Source organism: Kluyveromyces lactis (genome assembly GCF_000002515.2).
Source record: "Kluyveromyces lactis strain NRRL Y-1140 chromosome C complete sequence".
NCBI classification, from domain to species: Eukaryota; Fungi; Ascomycota; class Saccharomycetes; order Saccharomycetales; family Saccharomycetaceae; genus Kluyveromyces; species Kluyveromyces lactis.
The window spans coordinates 817,887-834,375 of record NC_006039.1 but is presented as its reverse complement, the minus strand read 5'-3'; the positions used below and the strand labels follow the sequence as shown (position 1 = coordinate 834,375).

The 16,489-nt window shown below is 39.3% G+C and overlaps 9 protein-coding genes and 1 non-coding gene across 10 annotated transcripts; 5 read left to right on the top strand and 5 right to left on the bottom strand.

The window, feature by feature from the left end:
• Window positions 1-10: 10 nt before the first annotated feature.
• On the bottom strand, window positions 11-1,315 carry RPT4 (proteasome regulatory particle base subunit RPT4; the record flags this gene model as incomplete). Its single annotated transcript, XM_452625.1, has 1 exon — window positions 11-1,315. One exon carries the CDS (start codon window positions 1,313-1,315, stop codon window positions 11-13), a length of 1,305 nt encoding a protein of 434 aa, XP_452625.1.
• Window positions 1,316-1,754: 439 nt separating this feature from the next.
• On the top strand, window positions 1,755-3,239 carry GCD1 (translation initiation factor eIF2B subunit gamma; the record flags this gene model as incomplete). The annotated part of the gene is made up of 1 exon (XM_452624.1): window positions 1,755-3,239. The coding sequence occupies one exon, from the start codon at window positions 1,755-1,757 to the stop codon at window positions 3,237-3,239; it is 1,485 nt and encodes a 494-aa protein (XP_452624.1).
• Window positions 3,240-3,491: 252 nt separating this feature from the next.
• On the bottom strand, window positions 3,492-4,850 carry COX10 (protoheme IX farnesyltransferase; the record flags this gene model as incomplete). The annotated part of the gene is made up of 1 exon (XM_452623.1): window positions 3,492-4,850. The coding sequence occupies one exon, from the start codon at window positions 4,848-4,850 to the stop codon at window positions 3,492-3,494; it is 1,359 nt and encodes a 452-aa protein (XP_452623.1).
• A 415-nt stretch (window positions 4,851-5,265) lies between these two features.
• RPN8 (proteasome regulatory particle lid subunit RPN8) lies at window positions 5,266-6,267 on the bottom strand (the record flags this gene model as incomplete). Its single annotated transcript, XM_452622.1, has 1 exon — window positions 5,266-6,267. One exon carries the CDS (start codon window positions 6,265-6,267, stop codon window positions 5,266-5,268), a length of 1,002 nt encoding a protein of 333 aa, XP_452622.1.
• A 458-nt stretch (window positions 6,268-6,725) lies between these two features.
• On the top strand, window positions 6,726-7,769 carry GPN2 (GTPase GPN2; the record flags this gene model as incomplete). Its single annotated transcript, XM_452621.1, has 1 exon — window positions 6,726-7,769. One exon carries the CDS (start codon window positions 6,726-6,728, stop codon window positions 7,767-7,769), a length of 1,044 nt encoding a protein of 347 aa, XP_452621.1.
• Window positions 7,770-8,395: 626 nt separating this feature from the next.
• On the top strand, window positions 8,396-9,709 carry DSE3 (Dse3p; the record flags this gene model as incomplete). Its single annotated transcript, XM_452620.1, has 1 exon — window positions 8,396-9,709. The coding sequence occupies one exon, from the start codon at window positions 8,396-8,398 to the stop codon at window positions 9,707-9,709; it is 1,314 nt and encodes a 437-aa protein (XP_452620.1).
• Window positions 9,710-10,078: 369 nt separating this feature from the next.
• On the top strand, window positions 10,079-10,396 carry RBL2 (Rbl2p; the record flags this gene model as incomplete). The annotated part of the gene is made up of 1 exon (XM_452619.1): window positions 10,079-10,396. The coding sequence occupies one exon, from the start codon at window positions 10,079-10,081 to the stop codon at window positions 10,394-10,396; it is 318 nt and encodes a 105-aa protein (XP_452619.1).
• Window positions 10,397-10,710: 314 nt separating this feature from the next.
• KLLA0_C09438r lies at window positions 10,711-10,783 on the bottom strand. Its single transcript has one exon. It is a non-coding gene; the product is annotated as a tRNA-Val (tRNA).
• A 772-nt stretch (window positions 10,784-11,555) lies between these two features.
• On the top strand, window positions 11,556-12,770 carry KLLA0_C09416g (uncharacterized protein; the record flags this gene model as incomplete). Its single annotated transcript, XM_452618.1, has 1 exon — window positions 11,556-12,770. The coding sequence occupies one exon, from the start codon at window positions 11,556-11,558 to the stop codon at window positions 12,768-12,770; it is 1,215 nt and encodes a 404-aa protein (XP_452618.1).
• A 126-nt stretch (window positions 12,771-12,896) lies between these two features.
• Window positions 12,897-16,451, bottom strand: KLLA0_C09394g (uncharacterized protein; the record flags this gene model as incomplete). The annotated part of the gene is made up of 1 exon (XM_452617.1): window positions 12,897-16,451. One exon carries the CDS (start codon window positions 16,449-16,451, stop codon window positions 12,897-12,899), a length of 3,555 nt encoding a protein of 1,184 aa, XP_452617.1.
• Window positions 16,452-16,489: the final 38 nt, after the last annotated feature.

The window sequence follows — 16,489 nt, the reverse complement described above, 5'->3', positions numbered from 1 at the left end:
TGTATATTCATTACAACTTTTGATATTCAAGCTTGCCTTCGAGCTTCTTGACTTCGGCAACCTTTCTCACGGCTTTCATTAGATCTTCCTGGTTTATATAATCGCGGTCGTCCCTGATAGCGAAGAACCCTGCTTCAGTTATACAGTTACGGATATCCGCACCGTTAAATCCATCACTCATCTTGACTGCAGCTTCAAAGTCAAATTCTCCAGCTTTTTTTACATTGGATGTATGAATCTTGAAGATTTCTAATCTTCCTGCCTCATTTGGTAAACTGATTTCGATTTTTCTGTCCAATCTACCAGGTCTTAGTAAAGCAGGATCTAAAGTGTCAGGTCTATTCGTAGCCATAATAACTTTCGTTTGTCCTAAGTTGTCGAAACCATCCATCTGAGTTAATAGTTCCATCAATGTACGTTGAATTTCACGATCTGCTGAGGTACCTTCGCTAAATCTACGTCCACCGATAGCATCTATTTCGTCCATAAAGATGATACAAGGTTCATGTTCTTTGGCGTATGCAAACATTTCTCTAATGATACGTGCTGATTCACCGATGTATTTATCTACAATACCGGATGCTGGGGAGAAGATAAAGTTGGCACCGATAGTTGCAGCAACTGCCTTAGCCAATAAAGTCTTACCAGTACCAGGAGGACCATATAGTAACACACCCTTAGGTGGTTTGATTCCCACTCTCTCGAAAATTTCTGGGTTCTTTAGTGGAAGCTCAATGACTTCTCTCAATTCTCTGATCTGTTCCGTAAGACCACCGATACCATCAAAAGAGATTTCACCTTGTTCAAAAGTGGTCATATTATAAACTAATGGGTCAGTTTCTCTAGGTAAAATTCTCATAATAGTTAATGTAGTAATATCAAGTGTGACTCTGACACCCTTCTTTAGCTTGGAACGATCAACGGAGTTCCTCACACCCACAATATAACGAGGACCTGATGACGCTTTTACAATGTATTTTTCCTCGGAAAGTTCCTTCATAACTTCCCCAATGAGTTGGCCAATCGACTGTAACGCCTTGATATCCTGTTCTGTTCTCTCATATTCTGCTTCTAGTACCCGTATGGTTTCTCTGCGTTGCTTCAACATATCGTCGTATCGTCTGTGTTCCATAAGTCTTTTCTTAAAATGTAACATCGCTTTTTCCTTTGCAGCCTGTTCTGGATCCACAGGCTCCACCGTTTCAGGTGCGGCAGCGTTATTTTCTCCCGAATTAGAGTTGGTACCAGCTCCGTTAGTGTCATCACCATCGTTTTCTTCCATTGCTGCTAGTAAAGGATCCTGTTCTTGAGACATCTTTAGTATTTATTCTGATCAGACTAGCTTAATCTTCCTATTCCTGCTTCTCAATATGAAAGGAGAAAAATCCCGTACCTTTATTCTGTCAGTATTCCTTCCTGGTTGGACTAGTACTGTTATAATGGATTGACTCAACTCAATTGGTTGGATTTGGCCTTTCTTACCTATTCTCTTCATTTGGACTATGGGTTACTAGATTGAATGGTGGCAAAAGCATTCGGAATCTACTAAATAGAAAGGGAGATCATTACGCACGATTTTGAAATTTTCAGGAATAAAGCTTTTCAATATAAGATGGAGTATTGACTAACCTAAGCATCACGTAGGATGATGACCTGCCACGGTACAGTTTGAAGATATATAGTGGGTTCTACGTTTTATTGATGCGTTGATCTCCAGATAAGACAGTTTAATATTCCCAGAATAGTACAGAACAATGGATTTTCAAGCTTTTATATTCTGTGGACGTGGTGCGAAGCTAACACCGTTTTCCAATGTTCGTGGAGACACTGGTGTTCCCAAAGCTCTATTGCCGGTTGCAAACCGCTCCATGATTGAGTTCGTACTAGATTGGTGTGAGCAAGCCCAATTTAAAGAGGTCAATCTAGTTATTGACGCATCCGATGCTGACGAATTAGAGGAAAGTTTGAAAAAATACCGTGAAGTGAGAGGGCATTATTTTGGACTGTTATCCCAAAGCGTTGGATCGAACCATGCTCACTATTTGAAAAAACCATCTCCTATTAATATTATACCCTCAAAATGTGAGAATACAGGAGAATGTCTGAAGAATGAATTGCTAGATAAGATAACTGGAGATTTCGTGTTGTTACCTTGTGATTTCATCACAGACATTCCACCACAGGTGTTTTTAGATCAGTATTTGAATAAAGATCCGGAGAATCTAGCTATGGCAGTATATTATCACAATGGGTTTGAGAATATCGATAAGAAGCATTTAAAGCAATTCCTGACTGTATACTCCGAGAATTTGGAGTCTGTTAGTAAGCCCGTTCTTCTAGACGTTTATTCCAAAGACGATGTGGACAAAACGAAATATTTACAAATCAGATCCCAAATGCTTTGGAGATATCCGAACTCCTCTGTATCCACAAAATTACTGAACTCCTTCATTTACTTTTGCTCTCATGAGTTAGTAAACCTATTGAAGGATGAAACCGAGAAAGGTGCTGGAGAATTAGACTCTGATTCGGAAGCCGTTGATTCTTTGGCCACATCATTCCAGAACACGTCTTTCTTGAAGGGAAAGAAGAAATTAATCAAAGATCCAATAAACTGTAATAAATCGCTAGGCAAGCTATTCAGGGATTTGTCTAGGCGTTCGTGGCAGCATGTGAAACCCAGAGAAACTATAGGTATCTTCGTGTTACCTGAAATCGGATTATTTATCAGATCAAACAGTTTGAGTGCATACATGGAATCCAATAGGTACGTTTTGAAGATTAAACAAACGGCGATTCAACAACGCACTACTGATGGTTCTTCTGCTATCGGTGCAGATTCTATGGTTGGTAACAATTGTGCAATTTTGGAGAAAACCAATATTAAACGTTCGGTCCTCGGTGACAATTGTAAAGTAGGAAAGCGATGCCGTATCGTTGGGTGTGTTGTGCTTGATAATGTTGAAATTGATGATGAAACCCAGCTAGAAAATGTCATCATCGGTAGAAATGCAAAAATCGGCAAGAAATCAAAGCTTACAAATTGTTATGTTGAGGGCTCTTATATTGTCAATGAAAAATCCACTCTCAAGGGTGAAACTTTGACAAGTATTTACATAGATGACGAAGATTACGCATCCTCTTTACTGGATTCAGATTCATCTGGATCCGAGTCTGATTACACTGATGAATATTATGACGATGAGGATTATGTTGATGATGGACTCTTCGACCGTTGAACTTCGGTAAATTATTATAAATAGAGTATTTTTGCATATATCATGATCAAATAGCCGTACCATGTGTACCTTAATAATTATAGAAATCTGATAACTAATCTTCTGAGCTTGTGTAAACTTCTTGAACGGATTTCTGAATATTTACAGTTTATGTTTACAAAATAATTGATGATTTTCGTTCTGAATTAAATACATAATAATAAATTACTATTCACAAGTAAGATTTTCCTGATGTTGAATGAATGTGTGAAATTATGCTGAGAGTTGTTTCTTATCTTCAAAGAGCCAGTCCCAACGGTCCTTTTTATGCAAAATTGCTAAAATCAATACTGCCGGCAAATGTAGTACACTGACCCAGAATGTTCTCCTCGCATAAACGTTGGCCATTGCCAACCCTTTGTTGAATTCTGTCTTGTTATTGTATATCTCCTTGGAGTAATTACGCTTTTGCTGGAAATAAAACTTGAATGCCCATAGTGACATCCAAGCATTAACAAATGCTGAATCCAATTGATAATACCAGTCGGTGACATTGAAGTATGAAAGACCAAAACATAATGGGAACATCAGAAGTGAGTATCGCAGAGCTACACGAGCATTAAGCTTTGGATTCTTCCATGCAGTCATGACGTATCCCGCGTTCTTGTACTCATTCCTGATGTTGTGACTTAACGTATTGAAATGTGGGAATTGCCATGCGTATAACAACCCAGCAAGACACCATGCACCAGGATGGGATAATGGAGAAGATGCAGCCCACCCCATTAGAGGAGGAATTGCACCGACAAGTGCTCCAACCCATGTGTTAATTATGTGTTTCCTTTTTAATGAAGTGTATAACCATGCATATAAAGCGATGTTGGAAAAACCAAGGAAGGCCACCGTTGGATTAACACCTAACCATAAAATAGATGTACCGAGGGTACCTGCCGCAGTAGCAAATTTGAATGCTTGATTTGGTGATACTATTCCTCTAACAACAGGTCTGGCCTGCGTTCTAATCATTTGACGATCGAAATCAGGCTCACGGCCCATATTTATGGCATTGGCAGATGCTGAACACAAGGTGGTACCCACAGTCAATGATAATAGTTGCAAGACTGTAGCTGGATATGGTGATAGTGCGTACGAACATATTGCGCTCAACATCACTAAAACTGTAAGTCTAGGTTTCGACAACTGTAGATAAGGCTCGATATATGTTTTCTTCAAAGAGACCTCGGGGCGAGGCTCTACTCTGGCCTTGGATTCCTTTATCTGCTTCCTTTGTCCTTTATCCACGAGTTTAACTTTGAACGGTAGGTTCTCCATATTATGCTGCGGTTCTGAATCTGAGGTTGTGTCATTGCATCTCAATGCTTTTAGAGCAGTTCCTTTGAGGCCTTCAGTTTCAGCTTCAGTTTCGTTTTTACCTGCCAAAAGATTCGCAGTAAACTCTATTGGGGCCGTATTGATGTGAACCTGGTTTTGCTCGGAGTTATTGTTTCCAGATCCAGCTCTAAACGCGAACCGTCTGTGCTGAATCAAACTAAACCCACGCCCCGATATTAAAATACTGGATAAGTTGGGGTTCAATGCCCTCATAAGTAGAGGCTGGATTACCAGTGACATACTCAATCTTCAACTAGCAGTTGATGGAATATATTATCTTGGTTAACTGGGCCTCGGTCTGGTAAATACACTGTTGTCTCAGAATGGTTTTTACCTTCAAAATTGTGCGCAATGAACAATTTCCTCGATCTTTAATCTTCATAAAATTTTCTTATATGAAGAGATGCGAATTTGATATATTAGAAGGAATCAATCTGAAGAGGTTGACGAGAACTAACGAACCGGTACCGGAGATCCATTTAATTCATTGATCAGTTCCATATCGATGCCAATGGTGCTGATCTTAGATATAGACATACATACTGCTTCATTTAAATTCTCATTAAATTTTTAGGAAATATGGCGTAGTTGTAACTTAGTATACAGAAAATACTATATTTGATTATTTTCGTTTCGGTTTATTAAAAGAGTTGCATCAGTTCTTAGTAGGTACCGAATTCGACTCAGCAGGGATGCCGTCATTAGTGGCATCCTCCTTTTGTTCTACTTCAACTTTCGAATGCTTTTCAAGAAGTTTCTTATTTTGAATTTTGTTCTCAATCAAGTTATCAAATGCAACTATGGCTCTGACCAGATTACTTATGTAAATGATCATTAGTTCGTCATTGGTTTTAACTGTGAGGGCTTTTTCCAAATTGTTGGTAACATTGTCTAAGACATGACTTGAGCCGATCATTTCATCTTTATCTGGGGTTCCGAGGTTTGGAAGAAGATTGAAAATGTCTTGCAATTTTCCTAAAATTATGTGGTTCACAGGTAACTCGTTGTTTGCCACTTTTTCCAAGTATGCTACTATGTCTTTCAATTTTCTTTGCAAGCCCCTAAGAGAATTTAATTGATTAGTTAGCTTTATAGATAAACCAGCTGCAGCTTGATCACGGACATCTTTGAGTAGATGTTCAACACCAATTTCTTCCGCCTCGTCTGCTTCCACAGTGCTTGGGATATGTATAAAGGTCCGCTCAGTCGAAGTACCATCATCCTTGATCTGTTCCACAGCCACATATGCGTTCGTTGGTAGTCCGATATCCTCTTGTTTCACATCGAGTATCAACAACACGGGATTATTGTTGGTACTGTACTTCTTGAACAACTCGTTAATCTTTAAATCAGAAGCCCTTAATTTCCCACCACTGTGATACCAACCAATTAGCTTCTCTTTCGCATTGATCTTTTTACACATCTCGTTCATGGTCTCGATGTAGTTGTGATCTAGGAACCAAACGTCTGGATTCTTCTCGTCTTCTTCGAACGGCAACGCAAACGAATTAGTTATCCTCACGGTTGCCGTGGAACTATCACCTAGAATGACACCTAAACATCTCTTGTTCTCCGGAGTATTTGTACGCTGATGATGGTCTAATACGGAAAGTAACACCAATGGTGCAACTGAAACTTGTTCGTAAGGTACAGACATTATCAATTGGTTGTTGCCAAGCTGTTTCCAATTTATAGTTTGATTTCTATTCTCTTAGCTTATCAGAAATGCAGATTGACTAAGCACTTTTTTTGACTCTCTTTTATAAGTAAACCCCAAAACGCTAGATTGGTCACGGTAATTCAATTAGTACAATCTCAAAGTATTATCACAGTTTCGCTTTCAGGAGTGTATAGATCTTCAAGTGCCCCATTATTTCAGGTATTTTTGTCAAATTAATATTTGCCACTAATGTTCTTAATGCTATTTCATTTTTTTTATTTTCAAATCTCGAAATATTAGGAACTGCGAAGCGAACATAATTCAATGCTTAATATTAAAAAGATTCTGTGCAATGAGATGAGATGAAAGGACATGTTTATACGGTTAGGGAGGAGACAAGACGGCTTACGGTTTGTACGAAGACCTTGGGTATACTCTAGAAAATAAATATAAAGATGCCATTTGGCCAAATTGTGATTGGACCTCCAGGGTCTGGTAAATCAACGTACTGTCATGGTTGTTCCCAGTTTTTCAATGCAATCGGAAGACATGTTCAAGTGATAAATATGGATCCAGCCAACCATCGGCTCCCGTATCCGTGTTCGGTCGATATTAGAGACTATATCACGCTAGAAGAGATTATGTCAGAACAGCATTTGGGTCCGAATGGTGGGTTAATGTATGCGATAGAGTCTTTAAATGAGTCGATCGATTTGTTCATATTGCAGATCAAATCGTTAGTACAAGAGGAGAAAGCATACCTAGTCTTTGACTGTCCCGGGCAAGTCGAATTATTCACACACAATTCGGCGTTGTTCAAGATTTTCAAACGACTAGAGAAGGATTTGGATATCAGGCTATGTGTTGTGAATTTGATCGATTGTATTTACATTACTTCTCCCTCGCAGTACGTTTCGATCCTTCTACTTGCACTAAGATCGATGCTAATGATGGATCTTCCACACATCAATGTCTTCTCAAAGATCGATATGCTAAAGGGATACGGAGAGTTGCCTTTCAGATTGGATTACTTCACGGAGGTCCAAGAATTGGAATATCTAAATCCACTTATTGAGAAGGAAGGGTCGGGTGTATTAGGGAGAAAATACTCAAGGCTCACTGAAACCATCGGTGAAATGGTCTCTGATTTCAATTTAGTTTCTTTCGAGGTCCTTGCCATTGATGACAAACAATCGATGATCAATTTACAAAGTGTTATAGATAAAGCGAACGGATACATATTTGGTTCGAGCGAAATAGGAGGAGATACAGTATGGGCAGAAGCTAGTAGACAAGGCGCAGCCATGGTCAACTACGACGTTCATGATAGATGGATCGAAAATAAAGAGACGTATGATAAACTAGAAAAGGAAGCACGTGACCAGCAGCTCAAAGAAAGGGAAATGCAAGCAAAAGAGATCGACGTCAACGAAGACGACGAATGGGAATCGGCGCTCAGGGAATGGGAAGAAAAACAAGGCACCAACTATGTTAGGTAACTGATGCATATCCTGCTTCCGTTACCACACCCGAACCATCCACCTTTCTTTTGCGTGAACTTTTCTGTTTTTTTTGCTGGGTTTACTACTCTATAGTAGGGGATCTTTAGAAATCTTATTTTTTCAAGATTTTGTAGACAAGGTAGCACATTAAAAGAGATGCAGTATTTACTTGCTGGGTCAAAAATGTGTCTCGAATCTTTGATGCGATGAGATGGAAGAGACTAAGTAGCGGAAAGAGAGCTAGGTGATGCATGCAGTTGGTGTAGTGATTTAAAGCGGGGAGTGTTATTCCTGCATGGATACTGATCTATTTTTTTTTTCCTGCGCTGGGCTGTTGTTTTGGCCTAAGGGACATGTTTCCCAGAATGAGTAAAGGATGGGTATGATCCTTATTTCTCAGATGAGAAGGTTAGGTGTGCTATTAGTGAGAGTATGTATATATAGAGGTAAAGAATTCTTCTTACCTATTAGCCTTTCTTTTCCCCTTATACTCTCTATTGTTTAACATTAGTCTGTGTATCAACCACCTTCATTCAGCTGAAATTATAATAACAATAGTTAAAGGTTATTTACTCAAAGGCGTACTTGCAGGCTTCAAAAAAAAACTTTTCATAATCAGTGCCATGGTTCGCCGGTTCAGTGGGCAACGAATCGTTTCAGAGATCGATTTCGCTCCTCCAAGCTCCATGCTGCTTACCGAGGAAGATCTGTCAAATATTCCAGATGCCTTCGAACAATTGAACCTGAGAGAAAGCGAGACAAAGAGCAACAAGTACGGTGCTTTGCAAAGTGGCGGAATGAAACTGTCTCGTAAGTTTGGGGGTACTTTAAGGCTAAAACAACGATTGAGTTCTGTACCAGAGCTGTTGCTGCGTGGTATTGAACAGCAAAAGGTAAACCCGACGAATTCGAAGACTATGGACCCTAAGGTTATAAAGAACTCGGGAGTCTCTTCAGGATCTATGAGACGGCTGATGCCTTCGGTAATGGAAAAAGATGAGATTGGGGACAGGTTATTACCAAAGACAGCAATTAGGTATCAAAATTTCAAAAGAAAGGCTTCTTCGCCATTATCTCAAGAACCAATTATCAATGTGCGCAAAGAGAATAGTTATATTGTGATGCCAGTTACCACTGAAATAATCGCACCATCTGCCGTGCTTGGTTCAGCAACTTCTACAAACCCCGAGGATTTTGATAACAGACCTTTCTTAAAATATCGTGAGCGTAATAGCAACAGTGATTTGCTGTTGGATGAAATTATGAATCTGTACACTAACAGAGATGTAAGTACGGAAGATTCGCCCATAATTAAGAAGAGAATTGATGATTTTATTGATACCATTCATGAATCTTTACAGAACCACAAGGCCTCAAGGGAAAAGGATAGGACGCACAAAGCTGTTGATATGTCACCAATAATAATAAATAAGAGCAGCCCAGGCTATGTTGATTGCCTGAAGCTACCAAATACACCAGAGTTAAGTCCTACTGAAAATTTGGAAGCCAACATCTCCACTCCAGAATACGTTACTTCAGGTGGGTCGGATCAAAGTAGTGGTGGTGAGGAGTTTTCAGATCTGGATTCCTTAGCTCTGGGGTTTAAGTCACCAGTTAGTGTAAGTGATGAATCTTTTTACAGTTGTTCAGAGGAAATTACGAAAGATATCAACAGTCCATCTACTACCTCAGAAACTTCCTTAATGAGCAGACACTTTTCCATAAGGAATGCTGGATTGACTGCCATTAATCCAAAAGTTCTAAATATCACTGATATGCTCGGATTTTCGGACGAAGAGGTTGAAGAAGTGACCGTCACAGACTCCCCTTCTGCTGAATACATAGATATTTCTGACAACTACTCCACAAAGATCGTTGACGATACTACAAGCAGCATTTATTCCCTTCAATCTGCTACAAGTAATCAGTTCGAATAACGAATTCGACGATTACGATTGAGTAACAAAGTATATAGCTATACCTAGCTGTATACACTGCATTTAAAACAATGAAAATACCCAATTATACGTACAAACCGTGATCGTAAGATATAACATCACTTATGTTTTTGTTCTACCTTGGGTCGTATTACCCTATCAAGCAGAGTGAATCTGCTTTCTATTTTTACCGTTTACGGTTTCTCAAAATCATAAATACTGAAATCCTAATGGAAAACAATAACTTCACGACAGTACTATGGTCGAAGTGCCTTCATCTTTTCTGAACCTTATTAACATTGTTTATGAGCAAGAATTGAACCGTGATACCAGATCTTGTTTGCCACAGGTTGATAAATTGCATACACAATGGCGCCTACACAACTAGAAATCAAAGAACGAGCACTCAAGAGATTATGCAAAGAGGAACATTTCTATCAAGAAGAGCTTGAACAACAGAAACTCCATGTCAAAAAATTACAATCAGATCCATCAGTAGATCCATATGATCTAAAGAAGCAAGTTGAAGTGCAACAAGATACAGAAAGGCTACTTCCAGAATTGTATAAAAAGATCAAACAATTTAGGGATGACCTCGATAAATACCTAAGCTCATACGAGGGTACAGAGGATTTAGAGTCTGCAAAGGCCGCGCTTGAAACTGCTGATGAACTTTTGAAGAACTAGGTATAGTAATTGTGTATACTGTATAGTTTTTAAGTCCTCCATGCATTGAAACTGTGGATATATTTGATATCGTTAGTAATATTAGTATGGTACTAATTGAAATATCATTTTGAGGCCCGAAAATGAATTTTAAAGTCGAAAAGAAGAGAATATCTTGAAGAGTTAGCGAAAGACCCAACTAACAAACACCACCAAGATGAAGCAACATCAAGCAGAAAAGAAACCTGTTAGTAATCAGTTATCAACGGGAGAGAGAATAGCAACTTGTTAAAGTCCATTTAATTATGTTCGAGCTTTGAGAATCAGCAAAAAAATGTTCCAACTGAGGTTCGAACTCAGGACCTTTGCCGTGTGAAGGCAACGTGATAGCCACTACACTATTAGAACAGATCTTAATTAAAAAAGAAAAAACTTGCATCACTCATGCGAGCTAGATTATTGTTGCGAACTAGTCATAACGCATGACCGGGTAACTACCAATGTAATAGGCGGTTAAGTATCAAGATGATACATAAGGATTGTTTCTAGTTGAAACATCATTAACCAATCTGAGTTATTATATAAGGAGGCATTAGATCCGGGTAAGGACAATCAACACAGTCATGCCAGATCGCCAGGTGCATCAACATACATTACTAGATATATAGCTAATAAACACTATGGATTTATCAGATACCAAAGATCTTAATTTAACAACACGTGACTGAAAATACCAGTATCACCAACAGAACTCGCATTTGTCCCATACACCACCGACGTTCAACTATTAACCAACCACCGGGAGGTTAGCGTAGTATCCAGTGTCGTGTGGGAAAGAAAAGCTATATTCGAAGTAAAATTTCCAGTATTGAAGTACTTCACGTGCTGAATGCACCCAACTTGTTTCCATTCGAGCCGTCAAACGTATAGAACTCGCGGCAATGCACGTGATAATAGCTTTTTTCATTGTCTTTAGCCGGCTGATAAAGAAATACCAACTTTGCACAGTTTATTTACAATTACAAGTTAGTCACAACATGAACGTGTTTTAAAAATAAGAACTTGTTATCGATCGTTTTACTTTCTCATAAACCCTCAAAATATCTAGAGCATTCGTAATATTCGAGTCTAAGGCATATCAGCTCGTCAACCTGGAAAAAAATATGCAATATATCGATCAATGATGGAAGTTACAGCGCGTCACATCTCTTTTCTGCAACTTTCTTGGACGACATTTCAGTCAGTTTTGATTGTATTTATCATAGCAGTAAGCGGTTTCCTATCTGCTTATGCAGGCATATTACCAAAGGAAGGCCAGAAAATTGTATCAATGCTGAATGTCAGTTTATTGACTCCTTGCTTGATCTTTAGTAAGCTTGCCCGTTCGTTGTCCTTCGGAACTTTGATTCAGCTTTACGTGGTTCCAATATTTTATACAGCATTAGTGAGTACTTCGTATTTCAGTGCTTCACTGGTGTCAAAGATTCTTAAATTGGATGGGGATGAAACTAATTTCGTTATTGGAACGTCAGTGTTCCCGAACAGTAACTCATTACCTGTTTCTCTGATGATGTCGCTAGCATACTCGCTACCCCAACTTAAATGGCCTGAGCTTCCCAACGATTCTGGAGATAACATTGCATCCAGAGGTGTCCTTTACTTAATCATATTCCAACAAATCGATCAAACGTTGAGATGGTCATGGGGTTTAAATAAGCTATTGAGATGGTCTACTGAAATTGAGTTGAGCATTGAAGACACAATGGAACAGAATGCAGATAGATTGTTAACCAGAGGATCTGAGGACGAAGCGAACAACTTGACTAAAGTAGGCAGCAAGTTAAGATATCATTGGAATAATTTGCTATCATGTATGAATGGTCCATTGTATTCCATTATGTTTTCCATTCTCGTGGCGTCAATAAGACCATTGCAAGAGCAGCTGTTTGAATCCAACGGCTTTCTGAAAAATACACTAACGTCAGCTATAGATCAAATGGCTGATGTTTCTATCCCTTTGATTCTTGTGGTGTTGGGTGCCAATCTGTGCCCTTCATCTACAACTCCCTTGGGAACGCATAATCGCAAGAGAATAGTTTTAGCATCAATCATTTCAAGAATGATTCTACCAGCTCTTATTTTATTGCCATTGCTTGCATTTACAGTGAAAAAACTGCGAAAAAGCATATTGACCGATCCCGTATTTATATTAGTCTCATTTCTATTGACTGCATCTCCACCGGCCATTCAACTAACTCAATTGACCCAATTAAACGAGTTTTTCGAATTTGAAATTGTCAATGTGCTCTTTTGGACATACGTTGTCATGACCCTTCCGGTGACGATACTAATGGTGACAATCGCTTTGAGAGTGATGGATTGGGCAAGTCAATGAAACATACAACTCAATGCAACTGGCTTACATTCACAAATTATTAATTCATTTAACTATTTATATATTATTAAGTTAAAACTTTTGTTACAAAATTGTAGCAGCAAAACCAGTGGTTATGCAATTGACTCATATTTTTTTGGAGTCTTTGATTAGAGAACTGAAACCACTGTCAGTTTTCTTCTTTCCCAATGCTTTAGATGCAGATTTTGCATTAATAAAATTAGTATCAGATCCATCATCTGACGAATCGCTGTCACTATCACTATCACTACTATCATCGGTCCCTGACTGAAGTTCATCCTCTTCACTCAAACTAGAACTTTCGGGTTGGGGAACAGTCTTTGCAGCAGATTTTTCCTTGACTTCTGGAACCCCTCTAGAAACTAAGTCAGACAACGAGCTCAATGAGTTCCGAGATAATGTTTGTCTATTGACTTTAGTAGCTTTGGATGGAGGGGAAACTAAAACAGACTTCGCAGAAGATTTGTTTGCGGTTGGAGAAGCATATTCCATCATCTTGGTGACTGGAACCTTAATTGGGGATGAGTTGCTTTGTTGTGTTGATTGTGGGGCATTCTCCAGATCAGAAGTACCTTTGTCAATAGCGCTTTTAGAGATCGAGCCAATTAATCCCTTCGGAGTATCTACAATACCTCTACGTGTCTTTTTTGTCATAGATGTTTCATTTTCTGACGAAGTTGAGCTCTCTGAACCTGAAGAGCCGTCGGAATCTGAACTTGTATTGCTGGTTGAAGTAGAAGACAACTGAAGTTTGATAGGTTTATTAATAGTTTTCTTAGGCGGACCTGTTATGGACGCTTTCCCAACAGCGAATTTATTCCGTAGTTCGTCTAACTTTGATGCTCTTGATGGAGAGTCAGGTGACTGTACACCAGATTCAGCAGCTTTTTTTGCAGGTGTGCCGTTGGCCGAAGATTCGGTCTCTGCTCTCTCAATTACCTTGGGGGTTATATCTCCATTTTTCTTAGTTTCTTTCGGTCCTTTTTTCGTTGTAGATTCAGCTTTCTTGCGAGCAATCTCCTCTTGTCTCGCTCTTTTGGCAGCTTCTCTTTCAGCTCTCTTTCTTTCTTGCTCCTCTTGTTTTGCTCTTCTAGCAGCTTCTCTGTCGGCCCGTCTTCTTTCCTTCTCTTCCTCTTTCGCTTTTCTGGCTGCTTCTCGCTGTAATCTTCTTTGTTCTGCTTCTTGCTTCTTTTTCAATACGGATGGTGTTATTTTCTTCAGTTTGATGTCTTCGCTATTTTCTTTGTTAAAGGAGGGTTCCGTGTTTTCTTTGTTATTTTGGGATCTTTGGGATAATGTTATATTCTCATTTTCAGCATCACCATCGGAATCCTCTATGAACTCAGGGGAGATATAATCCTTTTTATTCCTAGTAGGGGAAGGCGAAAGCTGGCGATCTATCTTATCATGTAGCTGCATCGAAGGCGACGGCGTCACTTCCTTGGGTGTATCAACAGGCTTCAATGTTATTAGCCTCGAGCTAGTGACTTTGGCAGGCTGGGAAACACTCTTCATTTGGTCGACCTTACTTTCTGATTTCTGTGGATTTTCTGAACCAGCAGCTTTTCCTTCCTCATTTCCTGGTTCATCAGCACTTTCGCTTTCTTCTGAAGAGGATGATGATGAATTAGCTGAATTTGTCTTGTTAAGCTCATTTGTATCCTGAGTTTCCTCAACCGGTACCATAACTGGTCTTAATGGATGCACATTTAGTCTTTTGAGGTTGACTTCATCCATGCTATTATCACTATTTTCTGTTTCAATGTCACTATCTGAAGATGGTTCTTCACTAACGACTGCAGAAGAAGAAGAAGAAGAAGACGAAGACTGCAACGGTCTCCTTGAGGTTCCTGTAGAGATGAATTGGGCTGCTTTTTGAGCAGCCTGTCTTGGGAGCTTTGAAGGTAGGATATTTCTTGGATCAGGTTCACTATTGTCGATATCTTTGTTTAATACCGTAAGATATGGTTTTCTCGATCGTTTATTAATATCATTTTCCTGTAAAGCTCCAGCAGCTCTTCTGAAGGCCGGAGGGACATCGAATTTAGACCCCTTCAATAATTCGAGCAACTCGGATTTCTGGAAACTACCATCCATTCGGTCAGTTGGATGAATGCATACAGTATCATTGGCCTCATTTTCACTTTCTGCATTTTCAGATTCCGATTCACTGAACCCTTCTTTTCTCGTAGTATTGCTTGATAAATGGTTATCAGCTACTAGTTCTGATGCATTTTTAGCTAATTTTTCCACTTTCGCCTCCAAAGAACTTTTCCTCTGTGGTGGAAGGTCAGCTACTTTGACATTCATGCGCTTAGTAGCATCTAGAGGACTTTTCTTTGTCGGAGAACCGTTATCATCGGCAATGGATGAAGGTGCACGACTCTGCACACTAACTGGCAATGGAGCTTTTGAGTTGACTCGGACCGGAACGCTTTCTTTGTCTTCAGTAAATTCTCCTTCAGAGCTAGAGGAATCGTGCTCGTCAGGAATATACTGTTTTTTCATTGGAATTTTAGCTGACTTAGGTGGCAGAAGGCCAGCAGCTGGAGAAGAAAGACCTTCATGCATTGTTCTTTCCATCTCCGAAATCCTGGGTTCGGGAATGCGTAGCATTCCTGAAGTAATCCTTTTATTGGTGACCACCGGAGTAGAATTAATTCTTAACAAATGCTGTGCTTGCTGAGGCATTGCTAAGAAACCTGGTCTATTAGGTGTCTCTATAACGTTCATTGGTTTCATTGGAGTGCCTGATGGTAATCTTTGCTGTTTAGCTTTACTTGGATCGACTGTTTCTGATTTTGACACAGTATCTTCTGAGCCGTTAATTTTCAATCGTTTTTGCGCAATACTTGAACTTATTCTAATTGGAGGGGATTGAGGAACAGTTGGAGGTGGTAAAATGGATTTATCACCTATTTCATCATCCCCATACTCATCCTCTTCATAGTCAGAATTTACTTGTTTCGGATTTCTTTGACTCGGAGGAGGATAAATTTGGTGCGCCAAGGGTGTAGATATCCTCAATGCAGAGTTTTTTAATGCTTGCGGTCTCCTTTTTGCAACTGTTACGGGTTGATCTAATGTTGCACCTGTCGAGGTGTTTTGTTGAGAGTTCCCGTTATTCAACTTTCTTCTCTTGGAAGAGTATAATGATTCTTGCCTATCTGGATTAGATTCTAAGTCAACATCATTTCTTAAGATTACGCGAACTGTATTGTAAACATTGAACACATCTTTTACGACAAAATCAGGATCCAAATCACATTCATCTACATCTTGTAAGGTATCGATTTCTAATTCTGTTGATAAATTGGGGTAAATTTTGTTACATTTGTCTAATATTTCCTGCGAGAGCTGATATAACGTATTTGTTGGTTTCGTAAATATTAAGAATTTTTTGAGTTTCGGTCTTGTGATATGGGAGGTCATAAAACTGGAAAGATACGCTGTATTTGTTGATACATTTGGGTCTAGAGCCCCAATTCCATTCTGAGCCGGAATATTATTCGCTAATTGGGGAGCATTTCCTCCCTGTTGCAGAACCTGTTGTTGGACAGGCAGAATAAACTGAGAGGATTCTGATGATACAGAAGGTAAACCAAAATTGAAACTTCTATTAGCGCCCGCAGGCACCAACACAACTTGCAACTTAAACATTGCAAGAAAACGATCACACCTGTTTGAGTTTATAAAAA